At 35.7% G+C, this 24,897-nt stretch overlaps 2 protein-coding genes and 1 non-coding gene across 3 annotated transcripts; 1 reads left to right on the plus strand and 2 right to left on the minus strand.

Moving 5' to 3' along the window:
• Positions 1-10,627: 10,627 nt before the first annotated feature.
• Positions 10,628-11,182, minus strand: Smp_002390 (hypothetical protein). Its single transcript, XM_018791534.1, has one exon. The coding sequence runs from the start codon at positions 11,102-11,104 to the stop codon at positions 10,799-10,801; it is 306 nt and encodes a 101-aa protein (XP_018645307.1). The 5' UTR covers positions 11,105-11,182; the 3' UTR covers positions 10,628-10,798.
• Positions 11,183-15,073: 3,891 nt separating this feature from the next.
• Smp_002380 (hypothetical protein) lies at positions 15,074-16,166 on the plus strand. Its single transcript, XM_018791535.1, has one exon. The coding sequence runs from the start codon at positions 15,081-15,083 to the stop codon at positions 15,903-15,905; it is 825 nt and encodes a 274-aa protein (XP_018645308.1). The 5' UTR covers positions 15,074-15,080; the 3' UTR covers positions 15,906-16,166.
• A 5,156-nt stretch (positions 16,167-21,322) lies between these two features.
• Positions 21,323-21,389, minus strand: Smp_tRNA_00909_Gln_TTG.1.1. The gene has a single exon. It is a non-coding gene (tRNA).
• Positions 21,390-24,897: the final 3,508 nt, after the last annotated feature.

Raw genomic sequence — 24,897 nt, forward strand, 5'->3', positions numbered from 1 at the left:
ATGGTCTTAAATTGATGAAGTAGGGCATAACTTGTTTTGATAAAAATCAATAAATTGTTGAGTAGTAAAATAAAGCCAAAAATTTTATCAACCCTAAAGGTTATTATTTTCCAAATAGATCAGTATAATATAATTTTTTATTTCAGGGAAATGATACTAAGTGAGACGAAACGCGCGTCCTAGATTCCACTGCTAGCCACTATCCATCTTTACTTATAATGCTTGTGAATTAAGGCTATATCGAGGCAATAAGCACAGTATGCACATATGCCAATTAGAGACTAATCAATTGCAGTCCTAAACATCAATTGGAAGATTCAAACAAACAATACCAAGTGAATTTAAACTCCACCCCATCACACAAGCAAGTGGCTATCAGTACTCAGTAGCTGAGTGGATAACGTGATGGTGTTTGAAGCGAAAGGTACTCGGTTCGAGTCTCAGAATGAACATCAACTCTGAGATGCAGGTACATCCAGCTGACGAGTCCCGAGTAGGACGAAACGCTCGTCCTGGATTCCACTGCTAGCCATTATCCATCTTTGTTTATAATGCTTGTGAATTAAGGCAATATCGAGGCGATACGCACAGTATGCACATATGCCAATTAGAGACTAACCAGTTGCACTCCTAAACATCAATTGGAAGATTCAAACAAACAATACTAAGTGAATTTAAACTATTTATATAGTTTAAAATAATTACTGAACATTAACTACTATCATCTACTGACCCCTTCAGTGGAAAAAGAACTTTATCCATCATTGGATCTAAAAACAAAAACATTGATTGTTTTCAAATATACAACATTTAATTGCTAAGCTACTTAAATTTATAGATGAATTTGATTTCTTCATCTATAAATAGTATCGCACAACTTAAAGGTTAACCTCAAATACACAGTTATTTATTCAAATCTATAATCTTGTGGTGTTCTGAGAGGATTTCTGACGATAAATTTAATCAAAGGATTAGGAGACTTTTGACTCTATTATAGAATAATATAAATTCTGTGAACACAATGTATAATTTAAGTTAACAAAAAAAAAGTGAATATTTAAGACATTTTTCTGGTTGCTTATAGATGGGAAATTGAGTAGTTTAGAATGAGTCAATGAAGTCTGTATATAGACCTGATAAAATTGTTTTTAAACAAGCTTAACGAACATATAATACTGATAACATTGTCATCAATTTACTAACTAAATTTAGTGATTGAAATATTACTGTAATGAGAAAAATAACTTAGTTATATTTGGAAATATAGGGAACTATAGTGCTTACGAGTATTATTTATGAGAAATTCACAATATTTTAATAATATTTGATACGATATATCTAAATATACGAATCGAAAACAGAGCTAATTTATTTGAGATGGTGGTTGGAGGTAGTCAAAAAGAAACCTTGAACCTAGGTTTCGTGCTACTTGGCACTCATCAGCACGGTGTACATGTAATTTTGAGGAGACTGGTGCTCGCTGACAGATTCGATCCCGTCACCCAGCTTTACAGTCAGAGAGACGTTACCTCTGAGCTATCCGGGCCGCGACTGACTCTCTGTAGGACTGAGATGTATTTAGAAGCGAATGATCACTGTTTCACTGAGAAGGACTAGATATAAGTGACACTCATCACCCACCACCCAGTGATCAATCAATTGTAAACTGGTTTATTTTGACGACGAGTACAAATATTTTGCCATATAGAATATGATTATAAATTCACTGAATTTTTTATATTGAAGTGTAAGGACTGAATAATTAAAGAATTATAAGGATACTAATACAATACTGGTTTTTTTCATGAGTAAAAGTGATAAGTGAACATGGCAACCTCAATTTGATTTTCAGATGAAAAATTTTATTGAAGGAAGTGGAAAAGTTTATTTTCATAATTTACATTACTTAGTTGTTACTAGACTTTCACAAAAATCTACTAACAATGTAGATTTTGCAATTTAGTCATTCAATTTAAAAAATACTACACCAACCAAAGGTTTAATCACAGTTGAAGTTAATTTATATTCTAGAGTAATGTGATCAACTCGTTATAGTTTTGCTGAAGCCAGTGAGGTATTCTCTCATAAATATAATAAGTACTAATGTTTAGCTTATATCACTTTCTTTAGAGATATCAATATAGTCTAATCCTTTAACTGTTGCCTCATTACATCTCAAGGCTTTTCCTAATTCCCTAAGTTCATTGACCCACATTTTTCGAATCTTCCAAGGACTCATATTTTTTATTTTTAACTTATTATTTGTAACGCATCTATTTTTTCCATGTTGGTTTTCAATTCATGTTTTCTACCTTTTAAGTGTCAATGGGTTTGTTTAAGCTAAAAAATAGTAACCACCTTATTCTAACCATGTGAACTAATAGATAAAGTTCTTACGATTTAAATTTATCAAGGATTAAGACGAAACAACCACATGTATCTACCTAGTGTTCTTTTGATTAGCTTCTGAAGTAATCCATATAGCTTATTAGAAAAATCTCAAGTCAGTAATTTTCCGGAAATCAACAAACTCAGCAAAAAAATCCATTAACTATTAATGTTATGCTGAAGCGTAGGGATTTGATTTTTGAGGGGGTTATCAGGAACTTATCAGTTGGATAAATGAATTTCTCAGTTGTATGTAACAAATGAATCCAGATGTGATAAATTAACTTCATCATAGATAGAAGAAATTAATTTAATTGGTCCGGCTAAGAGTTAATGACATGTACTTAAGAAAATCCTCGTACTATTCTGTTTATTCGCCACTACATAAAGCAGTTTAGATAAGTTAAATATCACAGCAAAATTTCTTTCATATTTTTGGAAACACGATTTATTTCCTTATAGATAGCTTGTAAACGTTAGCAGAATATATTGTTAATTTGAACAGTTTAAATGCTGATTGTATGAAATGCTTACAAACGAATAGACTGGAAAACCTTATTGTTAAGAAAACTAGTAATTCGAACACCAAGTACAATCATACTATAAATGATTTAGAATAAGTGCTACTAAGAACATTATGAACGACTATCGATCTGCGATAATTTCTCTTATCATTTAAAAGGTAATTCAATTTTGAAACTTTAAAAAACTTACTTTATTTGTGTCAACTTATATAACTAACCTGATTCCAGGTATGGTTCCATTTCATCCAAAGTAAATATGCCTTTTTCAATGCATAAATTAACACCTTTCTGTATTATTTCAAAACATCTTTCTGCTTCATCATCCTTGTAAGCATTCTGAATAACATGTCATTTTTTGACATTCAACAAAGAAAATACTTCAGAACTAACTTTTCAAATAACGAAACAGTAATCATTTTCAATATGTTGAAGACTATAACTTTTAATTTGTAAAATAGTTCCCCGTGAAGTCGTATGAGTGATGTTAAATTGAGATTGTTTGACTTTTCATGTACTTGTTTATTGGTTTCATACTATTAATTTCTCTTCTAGGATCTCTACTAGCTAGTGAGTGATAAATTATCTTTAATTTAGTTATGATTGATGGCAGGGCTCCGTGAAACAAAATCAGTGACTGGATTTTAGCTTCTTCCGAACTCTTTAATATTAATAAATAATACCAGGACAATAAGTTGTGGCTCTTACGGAAAATTGAATCAACTAAAATGGAAATAATACGCATGATGCCATCAGGTAAACCATGACAGCATAATTTTGCTGGATTTAGTGAATTTAGCCATTTTTGAAGTATCTGATGATTTGAAGATTTTGGTAAATGTTTAGGGGTCTGAAAGTCTTCAACATAATCTTGAGAGATTACTGAATTAGCACACGCGACGAAAAAAGTTAACATCACTGTGATTTTTGGATAGATATGGAGCTGATGATAGATATCATGAAGGTAACAAACAAGTCTTTTTGGTTTTTTGATTGATTCTCCAGAACTTTTTGTTGAGCTGATGTACGTCGTTGTACACTTATATACTGCAGCGAAATATTTTTGTTCGTTTTCTAAGGTCTGACTTTCAGTTTGGTCTCTCAAAAATTTACCTGTAATATCTCATTTTGCCTAACTATTTGACCTTTCCTTTTTTAAATTCATGTTTCATAGGCTTATAAGTCATTCATTTCATTAAACTTAGTACCGATAACTGGCCGCCTCATCCTAGTAAATAAGGCAAAGTTCAGCCGTGGGTACCATCGTTTTATGTATGTATGTATGTATGTATGTATGTATGTATGTATGTATGTATGTATGTATGTATGTAATTACATGTGCAAGCATATAGTGGTGGCTTTTCTTGATAAAATATACGATCGCTTGTGTAAGGTAACATTATTAATGTTCAGATGATTGCTCTCAACTGTGATCCACTGGAATTCAGGATACTTTTAGAGTCCAAGACCTGAAGCACTAGTAAATATCCTGAATGATGAGATGATGTTAACTTACTATTATCTTTAGCCTACTCATTAAAGACGTTGAACCACTCTCGATTTTCAATGTTCGATTAATTTAAATGTCGTAAATGACATTATTGGTTCCCTTTTATTTTGGTTTACAAAATCATTTTATAGTTCACTGGATGAGAGGACTTGCTAATCATATAATACCCTCAAACACTACGTCATTATTTATGTATATAGCCTGACGGATTAGCTGTGGATAAAGACCATCAAGCCAGCCAGGTATGTCGACGAGCAGTGAATCACTCATGCAGAGTACGTTTTTGGTGTGCACATTGTCATGCTAGCTGAACAGTAGGTGAGTGTAGCTTCACACTTAAGCTCTAATCTATCTCGACACTATTTCGTTCCTGATAGCAAACTTCTTAACTTTCAAGCTGACTTTTCAGTCTTCAACAAAAGCAACACATATATGTCCGTTGTCCTTCAAGCTCTATCTTGTAGCGAGCCCAACAGCTTTGAGTATCAGCTAGTATTTTGTTGCATATTTCATCGGTAGTTGGTTTCTGTTTCTTTGTAGTGGTCTGTTAACTTACTCCACTAGCGAAAGTGGGTCTTGGAGTTAAGAACTTGTAGTTGGCTTATTTTTTATGTCCAAAATAGATCATGACTTTCACCTCTGTATATCGACAGTTCTCACAGCTTCCACATGCAGTAAACCAAAGGAAATACTTCAGGGTAATGTGTTTAGATTGTAAGCTACTTCATCATATACAGAGATATGTGACAGGTGGTAACACACGAACCTGTATCATTTGCATTGTATATTTATTTTCAGCGAGACTGGACCAAATTTATATGGTTACACTTTTTCAAAGAAATCTTAACTGATTATATAATTTGTCAGTGAATGTGCCATTTTTGTGAGGGCAAACTTCTACTTGTAACCTTTGCTGTTACATCCGTTACTCTACTATAAACATACAACCGGCGCATATCGACCACTTGTTGTATCATTCGATACATAAATACAACTGTTTTTGTATCCGGATGCATTTACATTTGAAGCACTGCTTTGTTGCCTTTCTGACCTCAAAGCTTATCTCGTAAAAACCACTGAAAATACTTTTGTTCGTGCAGTTAAGAGTCGTGAAATGCCATATTGACTTCTGTTAAGTTGGATGAAAGATGTTAATACAGGTAAATAGTCCACCATTTGTATGAATATCAAAGTCGAAACTATCATTCTGCACGCAACGATCATTTCATGGAGTCCTGCTTACAGGATACACGTAATAATGGGTAGAGGTGACTAGTTTGCATCGTCCGCCATCCCTATAAGAGCGATTGTCCTTTGAGCTTCAAAAAGCTACCCAGTTCGTTTACCTTGAAGTGTATGTTAGCGATCATTAGCCTCAGAAAATCACTTAATATTCTGCAGATAAGGGAAATGGTTTTACTTACGATCGAAAGTCTTCACCCACTAATAATATGCTATCTGTCCGTTCAAATCCATTTACAGCGTAGGTATTTCTGAATTTAATAGTTTTTTTCAGTTTGTTTCATATTTGAGGTGTTGATGATTCTCCTGACACATTTTGAATGGTTCGCCGTTTCCTGAAGCCATTTACTGGCAAAGAACGTTTAGTGTTTATCTTCCATCAACATATTTCAGTAACTACTAACATTAGTATGCATAGCTAAACTTTCAGTCATGTTGCTGATGTGTCGTGAATCAGTCTACTTTGCTATTTTATGATAGTAGCAAAAGTAGCATGTTTTGTCATTACCAGCAATTTCAAAACAAAACTCTCCTTGAGATTCTTCACATCTAAACCTTAGTCGTTTTTAACATGATATGTTTGGCTCCATTTAAAACTTAAATATCAATCACATTGCGATAAGTATGCTAGAGAAGAATGTGGAATCCCAGCATTATATCCAGGTACGGGTTGTTGTAATATGAGTAAGTAGTCACAGCTTGTTGGTCATTTGAAACCGAGCAGTAGGCAAATGTACGTTCATAAGGCGATATTTGTCTAGGGCAACCATAGTCCTGATACTCAGCGTCATGTAATCTCAGTCTAAAAAACACAAAAGTCATTCAGTCTCGATTTCGAAGGTAAGACAATATGATTATCCTCAGATTAAAGATGATAATACAAAATGTCGATAAGTAGTAGTGACTGAGTGATCCGAGTCCAAGTATACAACAAAACGCTAACAGTTTTTGGGCCTAATCACTCACTGTCTTGCCTGAAGAAACCAAGTAGAAAAACATTTCATGTGTGTTCGTAAGAACAATACGATAGAACGATAATATAATCACAGGGTTCAAAATCCTTTGATGATGACCACTTTCTTTTCAAGTTATGAGGTTACACGTTTTGACATGTACTAGGATGCACAAAAACACGGATTAGAATGAAACACTGGTAACAATCACTGAACGTCACAGGCCTTCAAAAACTGTTCGACTAAATACTTAGTAGACTACTCTCAGTCGGAATATCGACAAAGAGTAAGGCAACCTAATCTTCAAACAGTCATTAACCGAAATTCATAGATTTCTCATTGAATTCCTCCTGACTGCATTTATCAATTAAACAACTCATAGTAGTACAAGCGATGTTAAATCACCTTGACTAGTAAACCTACTGTAGCGTGATGTATAGTATCCATTCAGCACCGATGGGTTGGAATAATAAAAAAACTAGTCACTAATGTGGGATCTACCAACTGTAAACATTTTATCCTTACCAAAGATCACCAGAGATCGAAAATAATGTTTCAGCCTTGGATGGTTGTCTGTGTGATCCTGAATCTTAGAGTAACTATCAGTACCCCCAAAATTTGTAAAGGCATGTTGTAATATGGTAATCACTTCACGCGACTCATGTTAATGAAAACTCAAAATGCTAATTATTACGATACCAGAAGCAACATAAATATATAAAAAAAATTTGGCACGATACTGGGACACAAATCTTATCTACTTCCTTTTTGAATTACCAGACTTGAAGTCTTTGCTTTCAACCAGAAATCAAAAACCGTAAACTAGCTAGTACCAAAATGTTGTTAAATGATAGCATGTCAACTAAAGAATCGGTAAACAAAGTTGAAATTCAACATTATAGCTCTAAAATTGTACGTCAAGGACATAATAATATAAATCCTATGTTGGACAAAAAGCCGGTTACTTTATAATTACTTAAGTCATGTCATTCAACTCAATTAATCTTACCACATTTAGACGATAAATTTGGTGTACTGGGTCGAACTGGTATGATCTCTGTAATCTGTCACTTGCTGGTTTGTCTGAATTTTCGAGGACTTCTTGGATTGTTACATAGTGTTCCCTTTCAAGTGAATCGATAATTTTTCTGTTCCACAGCTTTTCGCCTGTTAGGAACTGATTTTTTGAGAAAGTATTTTTCACTGTTTACCAGTAGAATAGGTTGATGTGGAGACCGGTTCCATTCTGTCACTTTTCCAAGAATAAATGTAGTGCTCGGCTTAAGCTCAGGATAACAATCATCATTATGAGGATCAAAAAGCTGAACAATTCATGGTTAACATCTAAAAGATATCACGTTTACGATTAAATCACAGTTATAATTCTCAAGACAAAACCGCTTCAGATTAGTTTCAACTATATTCCTCAGAACAAGTCTTTCGAATTCGAACTCAGGGAAATTTGAAATAAGAAAAATTCGCAGCTCGGTAACCATAATAGCCTCTCGTTACTCATTAGGTACATCCGTCAAGGTCACTATTGTCAAGTAACTTCAGGGAACATTGAGTGAATGTTATGCTAACGATGGCTTTTACAGATGATTTTGGTTAAAAACTTACACAAAAGGTTTAACGCACAAATTGTTTTATTTCGTTTTTTGTTGTCAATATATGACGCGGCCTAAGTAAGTTTTTCCAGCGCTCAATTAGGTTGGTCGGCTCTTATTAATCATTAGAAAACTATCGTTAAATTACTGTGAAAATGAATATTCTAGGCCTTAATATTGTTGCCTTAGGATGTTCACTATGTCTCTTATTTACATATGATTAGTTCTGTGCTGAACTTCAATTGTCGAGCGGAACTCCAGCATTTAATATAATACGTATGACTAATTTTAGTCAGGGTGTTACATAATGTTAGTCAAATGATAGATGTAGTTTAGTAGAGACCGAATTAACAATTGAAATGAATATTTCCTGGTGAAATATAAATCTTACCTTTATTACTGCCGACACTCCCTACTCCCCCGTCACGGCATCGTGAAGTAACTTTCAGACCTTTCACCTCACCACAGACCTTCTGGCCCATTCAATCTCGATACATAGTACGATTCTAGGCTTTGTCTCAAGTCGTATTTAAGGTACTGCGTTGGTCGGATTTTCTCCTTTGACCTCTGGGTTTTAGCGAACCGTTCATATGGGATCCATTATGGGTTCCTATTAAGAAATTCTCAAAAATACACTGTATTTGTAAGATACTCATAGTCCAAAACAAGTGCCTACCAATGTCTTAGCTTATCTTAGTGCCACATTAGGTACTTAAAGTTGTAAGGTCTCTTGTGGAACAGGTAATCTAAAAAGCTGAAAGCGTTATCTAAGTGCAATCAGTGCTTGTCTTTGTTTAATAAATTTTCAAGTTGTTCCAAATTCGCTTTCCCATTTATTAGTTTACAATGTTAAGTATCATATTTCCCTGAGACCAATAACTCAGAATTAATGCATAATAAACCTCTAGTCGGTTATCGTTAAAAAAACAGATGGTTGAGACATCAGCATGTTATCCCTAGGTTTGAGTGACATGATCCACTCGAGTTTGCTCTTGAACAATGGAAAGAGTACTAGGTAAATTATCGACAGTGACTAGTATGGACACTCGCTTTTGCTGAAATCAAAATCCTTATCCCAACAAATCTGTAGGAAAAGACTCATTCAAATGCACCAAGTCCCAGTATATTGACGAACAATTCATTATCACTTGTTGACAATCTTGTTAGTCATTGTAAATACATTTCGAATGATCATGGACATTGTGTTTTTGCAGTTGTGCTTATTCATATAGTCATTTTTTAAAGACAAAATCTTGTAAAAGTAAGTCACACTTGTACTTGGTAGTCGTTTGACCTATAATAATCACTTGAAATCCTCTCTTCTATTAACGTATCACAAAGTCGTCTCATCTTCATTACGAAATTTTAAACCCATCCACTTTCACCATCGAATCACTGGTTGAAAATCCACTCATCTACTTTAGTCTAGTATATTAGAATAGTATTACTATCCCGCCCACACAAAATGGGAACTCAAGTATTACTTCGTTAGTATGACGAAATACCCGATTCTTTTTCAAAGTGCTTTACATTATAGAGTTTACAATCATTTACCATACTTATCTAAGCTGGTCACTAACTGATTGTGTATGATTCGTGTACCATATCTCTCATCACTCACTAAGGTATTCTTCGCGTACTCGAAGTAGCAGGTCTCTGCAACTATCTCCGCGTACTTCAAAGAGATTCTCAGGTAGTCGATCGGAAACACCATAAAGAGTAAAGTTGTGCGATATTGCCTAACACTACTGTGAGTTCATAGTAGTGAAAAAAAGTGGCTGCTTACCCTAATTCCATTCCTTTTTCTAAACAGTTCACATGACTTTCATGAGCTTACTAGAAAAACTCAATAGGTTTCTAAAGTACACTTATATTAAATTAATCGACAATAGTCCTTATATAAAGACACTGTCGGTATTCGGTACCCATTACGATGTTTAGAGTCTAGGGTAAGATAAAGACTCAACAAATGCATCGAAGAGCGCCCCCCAAACCTATTTCTTATCCTCAAGTAAGCCACCCACGTGTCTTGCAATCTTCGCAGTAATATAAAAGCCAATATTTCAAAATAAACTGCTATCAGGTGTATCCATCAATGGTAGTTCCATACTCTATGTAGGGTGTTATTGAAGATGAGCACCATTGTGCCTTCATTGTAGAGTGATGGAAAACTGAATTGTGACCAAATCATTTCAAGAACGCGATCAGCTACCTACCCAAAATATCGTATTCATTCTTCAAAAGGTGTCAGAGGCAGATCATATGAACTGAACGTCTCATGACGTTAAAAAACATAATTTTTCATTTAATTCAGCTCAAAATGATCTGAAATAGCCTCTAGCGCTCATCAGCTACAGCTTCTGGCTGTAAAAGGTCGGATCTACAACGCGTCGGTGAGAGCAGTTTTGCTCTATGCTTGTGAAACCTGGCCTCTCCGAGTTGAGGATGTTAGACGACTCTCTGTGTTCGATCATCGTTGTCTCCGAAGGATTGCTGACATCCAGTGGCAACACCATGTTAGTAATGCAGAGGTTCGGCATCGTGTGTTCGGGCGCAGAGACGATAATTCAATTGGTGTCACCATCTTGAAACATCGACTTCGGTGGCTTGGACATGTTTTACGAATGTCGTCCCAGAGACTTCCACGTCGTGCATTATTTGCCGACCCTGGGACTGGTTGGAAAAAGCGGAGAGGAGGTCAGTGTATGACATGGTGTCGTGGCATGAAAGAGAGCTGCGAATGGCTAGCTTCTGGTGGTCCTTCACGACTCCCTGGCTGGGGTCCGAGAGATGGTGCAACACAGTGGCTAGAGACGTTATCGGATATGGCTCAGAATAGAAGCCAGTGGCGAGCCTGCTGCAACCTTCTTTTACTTTCTTCATAAAGAGCGGTTCTAACTTTCTTAACTGAAAGAGTTTTCTGGTTGTACATTTTAGTCCGCCTTATCTTTTCACCCTTTCTCTTCCTACTTTCATTATTTTGTGTGGCGCATATGTATCTGGTGCCCTTTTGTATCAATATATATGTGTTTAAATAAAATAAAATAAAGCTACAGCTTCTGTTTTCACTGGAAAAACTTTTGCATAGGTCGTGCACATTTTTGTTCTTGTAACCTTTAGCTAATCGTCGTACCCTTACTCTGGGGAAGCAAATCGATATACCTTAAGAAATTCTCTAGTCTAGCCGTACCTAGACAGCTTTCTGTGTTGGGTCTGGCGCATCATCATATCAATGCCGAAAAAATCGAATGCTGGCATTACATGCTCTTTAGATAAATGATCCGGGAACAAACAAACGATACTTCACACTTGACTGAGATCTTAAATGCAGGTTCCATATACCCTGTTGATTCAAACTCAGAGTTTTATAACTCCTAGTAGCTCTTTTATGATCAGCAATCCGCTTGAAAAAACATGTGGCGCCTGAAAGGAATAAGTAGGACTTCTATGGAATGATCTGTAGGTTCGCCAATAGACCTTTGTCCATACCTGTTATGTAAACTTGGAATATACAGGGTATCAGTTATCATAGTGAATTTTCGATTGATTAGATTTTGCTATATCATTTTGAAACCTTCATGGGAAGTGATATAAGTAGCAGCTTTGGAACGCTAGTTCAGCAATTAAAGCATTATGGGCTTCAAATTTCGGGCTCACTTCAACTATTTTGGTCTAGGTAGCAAATGGACAGTCGATACCAACTACATAAACTGTGATTTTGAGTGCTGTTAGAGGTATCAGGGCAGTTATCACTTGCCAGTTGCCCACACCGTGGAAGGGTTCTTCTAGAGGTACCTGAAAAGGAAATTGGGTCGGAAGTGGTTTTAATGACCTGGGAGCGTGACCGCAGTGACCAAGTGACAACTGCTTAAGGTCGCTCACACACTTGTTGGGACCTTACCGCCGGATACGGATATCTTATTTTATTATTATTATTTAAACACATAAATATTGGTACAAAGGGGCACCAGATATATATGCGCAACACGAATCTCATTTGATTTGTGTGGGAGCTGTGATACTGCACGGGTGCCCAAACCGAAGCAGGTGGTTTTCTTAGGGAGCCACACCCGGAGCCTTTGACCTAAAGGTCTGATCCACAAGGCAGTGGAGCATCGTAAGGAGATGCAGCCCCATAGTAGCCGGTGACCAACGATTGATTAATACGCCATCTATTCCTTCAGGATACTGGAGCTCATGTGCACCATTGGTTTGTAATGAGGGTTTTCCAACTCCCCTAGGTGAACTTTCCTTGTCCACCAACCCGGTTAAAGCACTGGGCATTCGCTTTTCGTCCTCTCAGTTACGTAAACAACACCCCCGCCACGAAAGGGCAGTGAGTAGGACTTCCCTGGCAGAGGCTATATACGCGTGGCCATGTGAGAGCATTTCGAGAGGTAGAACGGACTCTCCCCACTCTCGGCCGTACCAGGGCATTTGGGGGCGGTGACGGATATCCGTGGGATAAGGCGAGGTGTGCATTTTTAGGGTCGACCTTTTCTAATCCCACCCTTCCCTGTGGGAAGGCAGCCTCTCTGTTATGCTGGTTGCCTGAAGGAAACACCTTAATGCCGTCACACCTCTGTACAGTTGATAAGAGAGCCAAGTTAAGCGAAATATTAGTAAAGTTTTGTAATTTCCAACTGTTTCTATTCAGGACTTCAATTGATCAGTCACTATTGTCATATGCACACCCTAATTATCAGCAGTAAGAAATTGTAAACCCTTGGTAGTACTTTCATATTCCTTGAATAAGATAGTGGTCATCTGTGCTCAGTAACTTGGTGGATAACGCTTTTGTTCTTAAAACGAAAGATACTAAGTCAAAATATCAGCGTAAACATTAACAGTGAAACGCAATTACATCCAGTTGATAAATTCCAAGGTTTTAGGGCGAATTCGTACTGCTGACTGTAGAGAGCTGTGACAGCAGTAAGGTGTTTCCTTCGGACAACCAGCATCTGCAGCTATGCTGTCTTCTCACAAGGAAGGAAGGGGTTAGAAAAGGTCAACCCTAAAAGCGTCACACCTTACCTCACGGATTTCCGTCTCTTCCGGTAAGGCCCTTTAAAGAACGGAGCTAACACGTCGAAAAACTCCCACAAAAAGGCCGTGCGTGACCGACCTCAAACAGTTGTCCCTCGGGCTCCGCGGCCACGCTCTCAGGTCGTTAAGACCAACATTAATCCAAATCTCTTCTCAGGTCTCTCAAGAAATACCCTTTGACGGTTTGGGCAGCCGGAAAGTGATATCAGCCCTCATACCCGTAACAACACACGAGACCAAGTTGGTCACATTCAAATCCTTCCTACACCTAATAACTCTCTTATCTCCACAACTAATCCTTCTCATGTCCCTTTATCACTTCGCACCGCTAGGGCAAACGACTCAGGGGGCTCAATAGAAGACTCGCTCATTCTGGAGCACATGCTTAGATTCAGAGTATGCTCTAGTGCGAGCGCCTATTTGTCTACGTCTTACTGGACGAAGGAAAGACTCTGCAAGGAAGCCTCTTAGGGTCTCACTTAATGATAGCCAAACTAAGAATATATGTCAAGAACAACTAGAAAAACAGTTAGACAGCCTTGTAAGTTGTGCCCACCCCGAGGCAGCGTGGAATGATATCCGAAAAGCTGTGTAAACACCAGTGATATCTGCTAGTAAGGTAAACCATAAGGTTAGGGAGAAACACTGGATCTTAGAAGCATCTATCACACTGATAGATGCTCGAAAACTCATCCCATCTGGCTCTGGACATAACGAAGAGAGAAGTCAACTTAAGCTCAGGCTAATAAAAAGCCTACGTAATCATCGCAAACAGTGGTTGGTATCGAAAGCAAGAGAGATGGAAAGGGCAGTGGGAATAGGTAACAGCAGACAACTGTTCAGACTTGTTAAGGAAACCGGTATTAGGAGCTTATGGTGAACTATCATCAGAATTGATTACCTCAAGTGGTGTTCGTCAGGGCTGTCCGCTCTCTCCATTCTTGTTTAACTTTATCGTAGACGTGCTTTTAGAAACAACACTTTCCTCATGTAAATTTAGAGGGGTTGAACTTCCACCAGGGGCAGCCAGATCAAAACATGGCACAAGTCCATGAAGTCACTGACAAGTGGACTGAGCCATGTTGGTAGGTGTAGACTACCTGGTTGGGATTCGCGAGATGATAGCAATCGATGGTTAGAGACCTTGAATGACATGGCTCAAAATCGTTTGCAATGGCGAATGTGCATCCACTCTTTGTGTTCTATCAAATTCTAATCTTCTGAATTCCTCGTATCTCTATCTTTTTCCTCTTTCCAAATTTATTTCACTGGATTATACTGTTTGAATAACATCCTGAAACCCTAATCTTTTGGATTACTGTTTATACTCTTACTACTTCTACCACCATAGGATTTGAATCGACAGCTGGATGTCTGTGATAATGTGGTATTGTAACTTGAACTGATGTATGTACGTACGAAGTTCTACGTTGTGACTGACTCACGGCAATCCGCTAAAAATACACATATGGCATTAGAGACTAGTCAACTGCAGTCTTAAATATTAACAACGGAAAATTACAAACCCTCACTAAAACTTGACAAACATAAAGATTGACTGGAATTTTCATGCAGATCTCGTAAGTAAGCAGTTCTTTCTGTCGTTTTTGTCATAAGATTTTCGTATACATGTGGTTTTTATATATATTCAAGAGTATAGAACTAATGTATCAGATGGATTTTAATTCCATATTGGTGATTCTACCCATCAGTTTTATTCCTATAACCGACACATATCTACGCCAGATTCTGCGTGGTTTATATTTGCCTATTTATTTACACTTTTATTTCCGTCTTACTATCGTTTTAGCTCATGAAGGAAATAAATGCTCATGTTGGAGAATCGTCTTTAATTTCAGAAGATAAGCTTCCTGAAACAAATAATATTATACCTCAAGAGTTACCCATTTCTTTAACTGTTTTACATAATCGCGTGAAGCATCATCTGGTTTTCCAATCATCCACAACTATTGCTGAAGTTAAACGGTCCTTAGAACCTTTAACACACGTTCCTGTGGATATGCAAAAACTAATATTTCGCGGAATATTGTCGGACAATACGACGCTTGGAGAGTTGTCATTACCCGGTAAGGATGTTAAGTTGATGCTGGTCGGTACAAAACCTTCTGAAGCAGAGCAAGTTCGGTTATCCGAAGCAAATAATCATACTAATGAAGAAATTTCGGATGATTGTCGATCGGAAGTTACGATGGACTGGTCTGACCAGACCGAACATAAACAAGTTTTAGAACGCTACGGAAAGCCGGAGAATGCTATGGTCGGAATATTAAATATAGAAGAGATTTTAGATCCTAATGAATGTTTACTTGGCCTTTGTGACAAACGTGGGCAACCATTGAGGTTAAGGATTAAGCCAGATAGTGGTGAATTATGGTTAGCTACAAAGGATGTAACTCACAAATTCCCTTTAGCCACTATCCACGATGTAGTCAGTCAACCTATTAAAGGTCATCCTGAATATCATATAATGGCTTTTCAGTTGGGTCCCACTCCAAAGTCTCGTTATTTTGTATATTGGCTACCGTCTCAGTATGTGGAGTCGATCAAGACAATGGTATTACAATACAAAATAATTAGTTCATTAAGTGGTGCAACCGGAACAAATAAACCACTGTAAAACACATCTTTAATTATATATTGTAAACAATCGAATATTACACTGATTTTAAAGAACAAAGCTAGGATCAACGGCTTCAATATTTTCAACATGTGCATTATCTTTACTTTCTCCTTGATGATTACCACCTAGATTCCCTTATTTCTAGATCTTACTAAGGCTTTATTTTTCATCCGCTTCAGAAACTCTTCACCATTACTTAAACTGCTTTTTGCATGAAACCACTGTATTTATGTGAATAAGATCAATCAATTATGTACGATGCTTTACAATCTTCTTGAAGGTTTTACTTAGTGATATTATTCCAAAGTGTGTGACTATTTTGACCGAAAAAGATTTGTCAAAATGGTTTTGTGTTTGAATGAGCGTTCAGATAGCAGCGTGCTTTATCATTATTCTTATTGTTTGAAGGTCATCCACATACAAAATAGCAACTGTCGTTAGTTTGTCTTCATAACGTTCGGTTAGAAATACACTTCCGTTAGGAAACTTGATGAACTTCAAGATTATCGTATAGCTTACTAGTGTTTTGGATTTCAACGACTTCTCCGTCAAAATAAACTAGTTTCGTTACCGGTCTCTCGATTAATTGGCAAAAGACTTAGTTTAGAACTCTTTAACTCATGTTTTTCGATGAACTTCAGCTCATTACAACTGATTGTCTACTTTCATCACCATTGATTTGTATCGTGCTTCTGGAAATCTTTACGGATTCCGTTTATTACCATTGTCCTAGTTAGTCGGTACACAGATTCATTATGGTTTCGAAGATTGTGATTAGCGTAAACAAATGAAGAGTGATTGTCAAAATTAGGGGACGGAAATAATTCAAGAATAGAGTTGTCAGTTTCTAAACTAGTGTGTAGTCAACGAAGAATCGGTCATCGAAATTCTTTATCTCTGATGCAGAGACGCTTTGTAAAATCAAGGTATGACCTGGTATTAGAAAGATTAACAACACGATCTACATGCTACAGGTTCGGACCGTGCTGCAACTGCACTAATTTGGATTGGAAAGGCAGGTAGTATCTATTAGCTCTCATAATAAAAGCACTAAGTACACGATTCCATATATAGTAAATGACTTCCATGAATAATTTGTCAGTGTATAGCTTGACTTCGTGGTAAGCGTAATAAAAGTGATTTATTTCTGGTTGAAAGGATAATGGAGTAATTAATTATTATCGATGTAGGCCTTTATGGAATTTTCATAGTTTAAATCACGAACTGATTCCAGCTAAACTGCCATTGAAGACGAGGATGTACCAGAAAACTGCGTCGTCCCAGTATATGACTCCTTAACAGTGGGGATCCAGGATCTCACCATAGGGAATCGAACTCAGGGCCCTCGGTATCCATGCCTAAACACGAACTACAGTTTTTTACATTTGTTTTATTTCTATTGCTTTGTCCCATTCGTTGTTGTATGTATATACGATTGTGCGGTTCTGGGAATAGAATGGTCGAAATGTCTTTTCATTGGATTGTTTCGTTGTTTTCGGAATTTACTTGAAAACATAACAGTTTTTTATTAGCTTATGAGGACCTAACAGACTAAAATGGATTCATGTCATTCTACTCAGAATACTTCTCTTACTCCTAACAAAAATAATCGGGACTTTGTGTATGAAATTTTCCGAAAAGTTATTTAGGAATGAAAGTCTATCGTGGATTAGTTGTTCTGCCAATGACAACTGACTGTTAATTACAGGGAATTGATAAAATTATAATTTTTTCGGCCTGATATATGACTCCAGTTTGATTGTGTGAAGGTGCTATGAGCATAAATCTTTCAACTAACTCCATGTGTTACCTAGGCTAACCGCATTTGTGTGACGGTGGTAATAGGAAGCCAAATACGGGTTGCGTTGGGTGAATTCATTTTAAGCACTCTTTTATTTAGACAAACATTCAGAATGAGAAGCGAAAACGTAAACCGAAGTTGGGTAAGTTGTCTCATTTTGATAAAGCGAGACTCAATACCTATAGTCAAACAAAAGCTACAGACACGTAATGAATCGAGTATGCAATACATACGCTCATATGAAAGCAGTCAAGGTTAATAAGTGGATGTATCTCGAGAAGAATGAATAAATTGGTCTTTTTGGAAACTAGAATGGCCCTCGTGAGCTTGGTACATTACTAGAAACAACAGAGTTTTAGTCATTAAACATTAACTTTATTCGCCTCTATGCTATTCTTCCTTTTCTCTCCACCTATGTTGCGCATTACACTACTTATCATTAATCAGTAGTTTGAATTACGTTAGACCATTTTCGTGGCCGGCTTGCTGTAACTGATGTCTCTGTTAGGTGTCAACTGTGTGCTTATCTTCGTTTGTTCTTCCTCGTTCTCACTACTCTTGAAACCTGCCTTATTATAAGCAAAGATGGATAGTGACTAGCAGTGGAATCCAGGACGCGCATTTCGTCCATTTTGCTTATAATGCTTGTGAATTAAGGCAACACGCACAAAGACTTCTGGGGATATATTTAACAACAGAAATTGATATCAGATAAGTGAATTGTTAAGAGTGAGGAGTATTTTGAGGGAAGTGACAATTTTATGCACCAAATTCTGAAAAAGTAAATGGAATTTCTATGATTTTAGTTCACAATTCTATTTCATAGACCAGTACAAATAATGTGAAAACATTTTGTATTAATAAATCATTCGATTTATGATATTTTAAAATCAGTATGGGAATTTGTGAAGATAGTAGTATTTTAAGAGTTGGATTCACGAGTCAATCAAAGCTAGACCACCATTGAAAACGTGATAGCACTGGACGGCCGTTTCTTCGTAGTATAGAACTCAGAATTGAGCATCCACGGTCCTGCAACAAAGGGACTCGAACTTAGGACCTTCGGTTTCACACGCGAACGCTTAACTTCTAGACCACTGAGCTTATAATCTAGGGTACAAATAATGAAGTTCCAATATTTATAAGGATCGTTTAATTTAATTTTAGTTAGATTCCATCAAGATTTCTTCAGAATCCATTTATATTAAGGATCTTCGCTAATCAATAGAAATTAAGTTTGTATGCATATTTATGTTTGATACTATGGTTAAGATTCAGTCCCTGGTTATGCTATAAAATATCATGCTGATTATGATCAACTTAGTTTTTCGGCTAAAGAATAGTATTTGTATAGGCTGTTACATTGGATATCAGTGAAATAATACTCAGTGACCTCAAGATAGTAGTTATTCTAGAATTTCCGTAAAGTGAAAAAACTTGGTGAATCTATAATACTCAAGTTTCTACCTAAACAATGTTCAGTCAAGTTGTCTTCCAGTGTAGTGTTTGAATGAAATAATAATTGGTTTGAACACTATTGTATACTTGACTTGTAATTCTGATACTGTCTTTTATTGTCTTCAAATGTTGCTCCACTCATAACCTATGGAGTACATTACAACAAATCTATGAAATTCTATATCATTATATAGATTCAGAACTATTACTTATTCTACTCAACTGGAATATGTGATAATTGTTATATCGTCAGTCAAATCACAGGTTTGAGTTATGTATGATTTCGAATTGTTTTTAGAGTTAATTGGAGAAACGTAGTTATTTAAGTTCTGATTATTTCTCTCATAAATGAACATGCGAGTCAGAATGAGTGATGAAGATAGTCTTTGTGATTTATTATAAACATATTATCTAGTTCTGTAGGAATAGTAAAGTTTAATTACTCTGAGACAAGAGTATACAGACTATAGATTTATAGTGTCCAAGTTACTTGATATTCGTATTTCTACCAGAACGAATTTTCATGTCTCACCACATTGTAACAAGTATCTGCAATAAGAAAAGTAAAACGGAAAACCACCAACTTTATATCTATTTTCACAACGCCGTTAACTAACGATGTTGTTTCTTTCCTATAGAACATCAGCCAATTGCTCAATATCTCTAATGGATACTCACAAGTCAAATCTCAGAAATTTCTTATTCAATAACTACCTCATTACAAATCGAAAAATGACCAATGGATGTTAAAGTCAACTCATCTGATCAACCATTCTTGTGATAAAATCCCATACTTCTCTAGAAAACTGCTCAGTTTATCACATCAGAAGCAAAGTCTTATCAGACTATGCAGTTTACAGATGCATAACATTACTTTCAGAGAAAACAGTTGAAAACATTCATAAACTATACACTATAGAAAAATCTCATAATACAGTGTAACAACAATTTTATGCTCAAATTTAAATGCTTCGTTAACTGATATTAGCCTTCTTTAAGACATTGCTCATATAATCCACATGTAATTGAGTGATATGTAATTAAGTTAATAAGATATCGTATTTATATTCAAACATATAAAAAAGATGTGTAACGGAGTAAACAAATTAGTTGATGTTACGTCCTTGATCTGTCTACCTACTTTCATGCCGAGGATAACTTGTCTAATGTAGATTAAGACCTTGACGAGATAGGCCGACTGGCTTAACCTTGAGGCTAGTATGCGTGAGTTCGAAGTGGGGGTAGAGAGACGAAAACTATTCTACCCCTGATTGGCTGACAAGCACGTCAGAGGGAGAAGACCAGACAACTGGGACACTACTCGCTTTATTCCAAAATCCAACCTGGTACCCGAATTCCAGATTAGTGTAAAAAGATCATGAATAAAGAGATGACTAACCTGACCACAACGTACAATAATTAGGAAAATACAATTATGTTCGAAACTGGGGGATTAGATTAGAAAATAGAGTACAAAAGGTCATGTCTAAATGACAATAGCTTTGAAACAGAAAACGCTATGGCAGTGAATCATACATCAAACGAAAGCTCATGATCTGTAGAATAGACTAGGGACAAAAGTAAATGTTACTGTTATACAAGCTTTGAAATAAATGAGATAACGTCCCCAAAGATAGCTTCCGTAGTTTGTTAAGGCTTCTTGTTTCGCTGTTCACATCAGTTAACATTGAGAAAGTGGAGAGAAAGAAGTAACAAGAGGAAGTCAGTTATTAAAAGAATATATATCTTAATATAAAACTATCATATAAATTACTAGTTAACCAATTAGTTAATTAGTTGCCTAAATAATAAATTATGCACATATAAATCTTTCTTCTTCCATTACTAGATGGATATTTGTTTATGGCGGGTTGAATTTTGTGTTCCAATTTAAAAATAAAATGGACTGAACAATAACCAAAGTGATATTAATCACTATTTATTTATAAGTTTAGTTAAAAACTAATTAATGGAAAAACTACAGTAGTTTAAGATGAATATGTGTATGGATTTATTTATAAGAGAAAATAAAAAGATAATCAAACATTACTAATTTTGTAAGCAATGATGGATAGTGGCTAGCAGTGGAATCCAAGACGCGCGTTTCGTCCTATTTTTAACTCGTCAGCTGGATGTATCTGCATCTGAGAGTTGATGTTCACTCTGGGACTCGAACCCAGTACTACTCGCTTCAAACGCCATCGTGTTTTCCACTTAGTAAACAATACTAAGTGAACTTACACTTCACCCCATTTCACAAGCAAGTGGCTATCAGGACTCAGTAGCTAAGTGGATAACGCGATGGCGTTTGAGGTGAACGATACTGGGTTCGAGTCCCAGAGTGAACATCTACTCTGAGATGCAGGTACATCCAGCCGATAAGTCCCAAATGGGACGAAACGCGCATCCTGGATTCCACTGTTAGCCACCATCCATCTCTGCTTAGAAATTACAGAGCTTTGAAGAGAATATTGAATTTTAAAAGTTTACGGTATAGACTGATCCTAGTACAGATCAGTTCTCGCTACATTCTTTTGAGGTCGTGAATAGTTCTCATAACACCTAAATATATTTATACTATTATAGGACATTATATTTTTTTTATGAAATCTTTGGTTGAGACCATAATTTATGGACGAACTTTGAGTGACGCTGAAGTGATATTGAGAAGACCCACCTACTTTCAATGGTTAAAAGATGATAAGTTAGTGTAAGGAACTAGTATTAGAATGAAGAATTAGAAGCTAGGGTTAGAAATTAGGGTTTAGATCATGAACCAACATCAACTATGATGCCGAAATACGATAAATGAATTTCGCTCCAAAATTCAAGACTTGGTGTCGTTCATTTTATTGGTTCGTTCATAAATTATTGTCTCCTCAAATGTTTGTTGGTGACCATCATATTAGATGGAATTTTGACCAAAAAAATCTCATAACCAATCTAAAGAATCATTATAAAATTGTTGAGGATATTCTCAAAACCTTGTTGGTAACTATTACAATGAATATATTTTTACCACAGGTATGTTCTGCTTTTCAACTCCTACTCTGTTTATAGTTTAATAAAAAAAAAACCATCATGTTAATCATTCAATAATTTTTTAACTGAGAAGAACTTTTTACTTTCCAATTTTTTATGTAATAACTGGGAACATCTCTTTGAATACCAAGTCAAATGAGAAATGTCATGAATAGTACTTGAATATAACACACTCACACACACACACAATAAAGGAATTCCTCTCAGACAACTTTAATAGAAAAAAACATCAAACGAAAATATTCATGATTAGTTGAATGATTTTTTTTTACCGAAAATGATGTGAATAGAATTAGAAGGAAGTGAAAAACAAACAAATGATAATTGGAATAGTAAAAAAAAAATGGTAACGAAGGAAATGAAAACAAAACCAGACGAAAGAAGGCGAGAAACAATAGTTAATGATTAGATTGTCGCTTGGACACTTAAAGAATAAAAGGAGGTTGAATAGTAGGAGTAAAAAAAAGACTGTAAAAACTAGTATGTAATAATAGGTACTCAAGTACTGTATGTGGATAGTTCAGCCATTACACATTCATATACATTCATTGGATTTTAAATGACAAGAGACTAAAGCGGAATATTATATTTTTTATTGTATTCATAAGTTATACTAGCGGTTCATTTGTCTGAAGCCAAAATAACAAACTTCTTTTCAATGTATTTTGGTATGACTATTTCTATACTAAATAAAATATAAAAACCGAGTGAATTGTAATTGAATAGTACAGTACAAAACTAATAACAGATTTGATATCCAAGAAAGCACGGTTTGAATTTCAATGATTTAAGTAGTTCACTAAGAGGTTTTGTTTTTCCATAAACCATCTTTTTACCATATTCTAGTTTTAGATTAATGATTAAAAATAAAATTAACATTGTTAATTTTCAGTACTATGATTTATATCATATGTGCAGAACATGTTATTAGAGCCTGTGGCGAGACTATAATTTATGGACGAGCCAATCAGAAGTGTTTGAGGGGTTTCAAAGTCACGGCGCCTATTTCAGTACCTGATACTCATGTACGATCGGTTCAAAGAGAATTTTAGAGAAGACTTGACAATTAAGCGGCCACAACAAATGAAACTACTAAGAAGTTGCTGTATTTGTAATTACGAGTATTAAATGACTTGTAGAGCTTGTGCAGACTACCGTGATGTTGTCCTTCGATGTAAAATATGTTAAACGAAGACGTTTGCTAGAATAAGAACCATTATTGCTCGATCCAGATTAAAAATAAGGCATATTTTAATAATTACCGCCAACTGTATAATAAAAGCATCAGTAACATTGGCTGCAATAATCGCAGATGTTACTGAACCTTCGGCTGTTCAGAGGTATGAGTATTGTAGGGACATATTCATAATAAAAATGATAAACTTACACAACCGGAGTACACACAAACAATAATGAAGCTATGTGGTCGAGGCTGAGAGGGTTTTTATGACCTTATCATGGCTCCAGAGACCAATTATTATGGAGCCATATGGATGAGTTTCTCTACATTATGCATTACGATTTTGGAACCTTTTTCTAACATTGACATGTTTTTGGACCATATTAAAGAAGTGTATCCACTTTAATGATTTGGTTTCGTATGATATATTTTACTCTATGCTGACTGTTTACTGATTGGCCAACATTTCTCAAGATCACTTAAGATTCGTTCAAAGGTCGTCCATAAATTGTAGTCTCGCCGAGCCTGTAAACAAATCAGTAACTAAGCCTATTTTCAGACGAATAGAGTTTACCTTTTTTTTTAAAAGACAACACCAAGTTGCTTCAATGAGTTATCACAAGAATTCTTGTTATGATATCGTATTTTCTGGAATAAAATATATAGGCATAAAATTTTACTCAAAATTGAGCCTGCTTATAAACTAGTTACACGGACCCCTCCTCCTACATCAGTGGTGTTTCAATTGAGAATAGTTAACCAAATAAAAAAAAGTTAGAAATCAATAAATATTTTGTATTTTGGATCAATTTCGTCGTTCTTCTTTAGTTACCTAAGCGTTTTTTTCTGATGTAATATTTAGATATTCTTAAAAAATCTAGGTTCTATTATTATCAAAAGCTTAAATCCTAAAGTGAAAGTGAAAATTCGTAGCTCAGAGTGATATATTTTGGTACTGTTAAGTTCTTTGAATTAAATAGTTTAATTGTGAAGGTTTAAATGTTCCGAATAACATCATCTTTACTTATTTTATATCTACATAAAGTAATAGACAATGATGTCTAAAATTAAATCTCAACTTTTGTAAATTAAACAGTCTAGTTCATATAACAAGAATAAATACTTTGAACCCAACATATCAAATGTTGATAAATTTATCTTTTGACTGTTAAAATATTAAAACATCAACGAGTAAGTGCTTATTATAATTGTAACATTAGGCCAAAGAACACATTACACCGGGAAATAGAAGCAGATATGAAAAGGATGAATAACAACTGGAAAGAACTGGAAAGGATTGCCCAGGACAGGGTTGGATGGAGTATATACTGGTGTGTGGCCTATGCTCCTCCACGAGGGGTAACAGGAGTAAGTAGGTAATAATTGTAATGATAATTGAAATAACGTCTCACCAATCATAACCGAAATTCCTTATCTCTTGTTCAACTATATTTGCTTTCATTCAAGTAAACAAATCATATAACATCATAAATCAATTTATAAGAAAT

This window comes from Schistosoma mansoni (genome assembly GCF_000237925.1).
Source record: "Schistosoma mansoni, WGS project CABG00000000 data, chromosome 2 unplaced supercontig 0171, strain Puerto Rico, whole genome shotgun sequence".
In the NCBI taxonomy this organism is placed as follows: Eukaryota; Metazoa; Platyhelminthes; class Trematoda; order Strigeidida; family Schistosomatidae; genus Schistosoma; species Schistosoma mansoni.

Bases quoted from the DNA above. Each gene is read 5' to 3' on its own strand.
- Smp_002380 (XM_018791535.1), top strand. From the start codon at position 15,081: ATGAAGGAAATAAATGCTCATGTTGGAGAATCGTCTTTAATTTCAGAA.
- Smp_002390 (XM_018791534.1), bottom strand. From the start codon at position 11,104: ATGAAGAAAGTAAAAGAAGGTTGCAGCAGGCTCGCCACTGGCTTCTAT.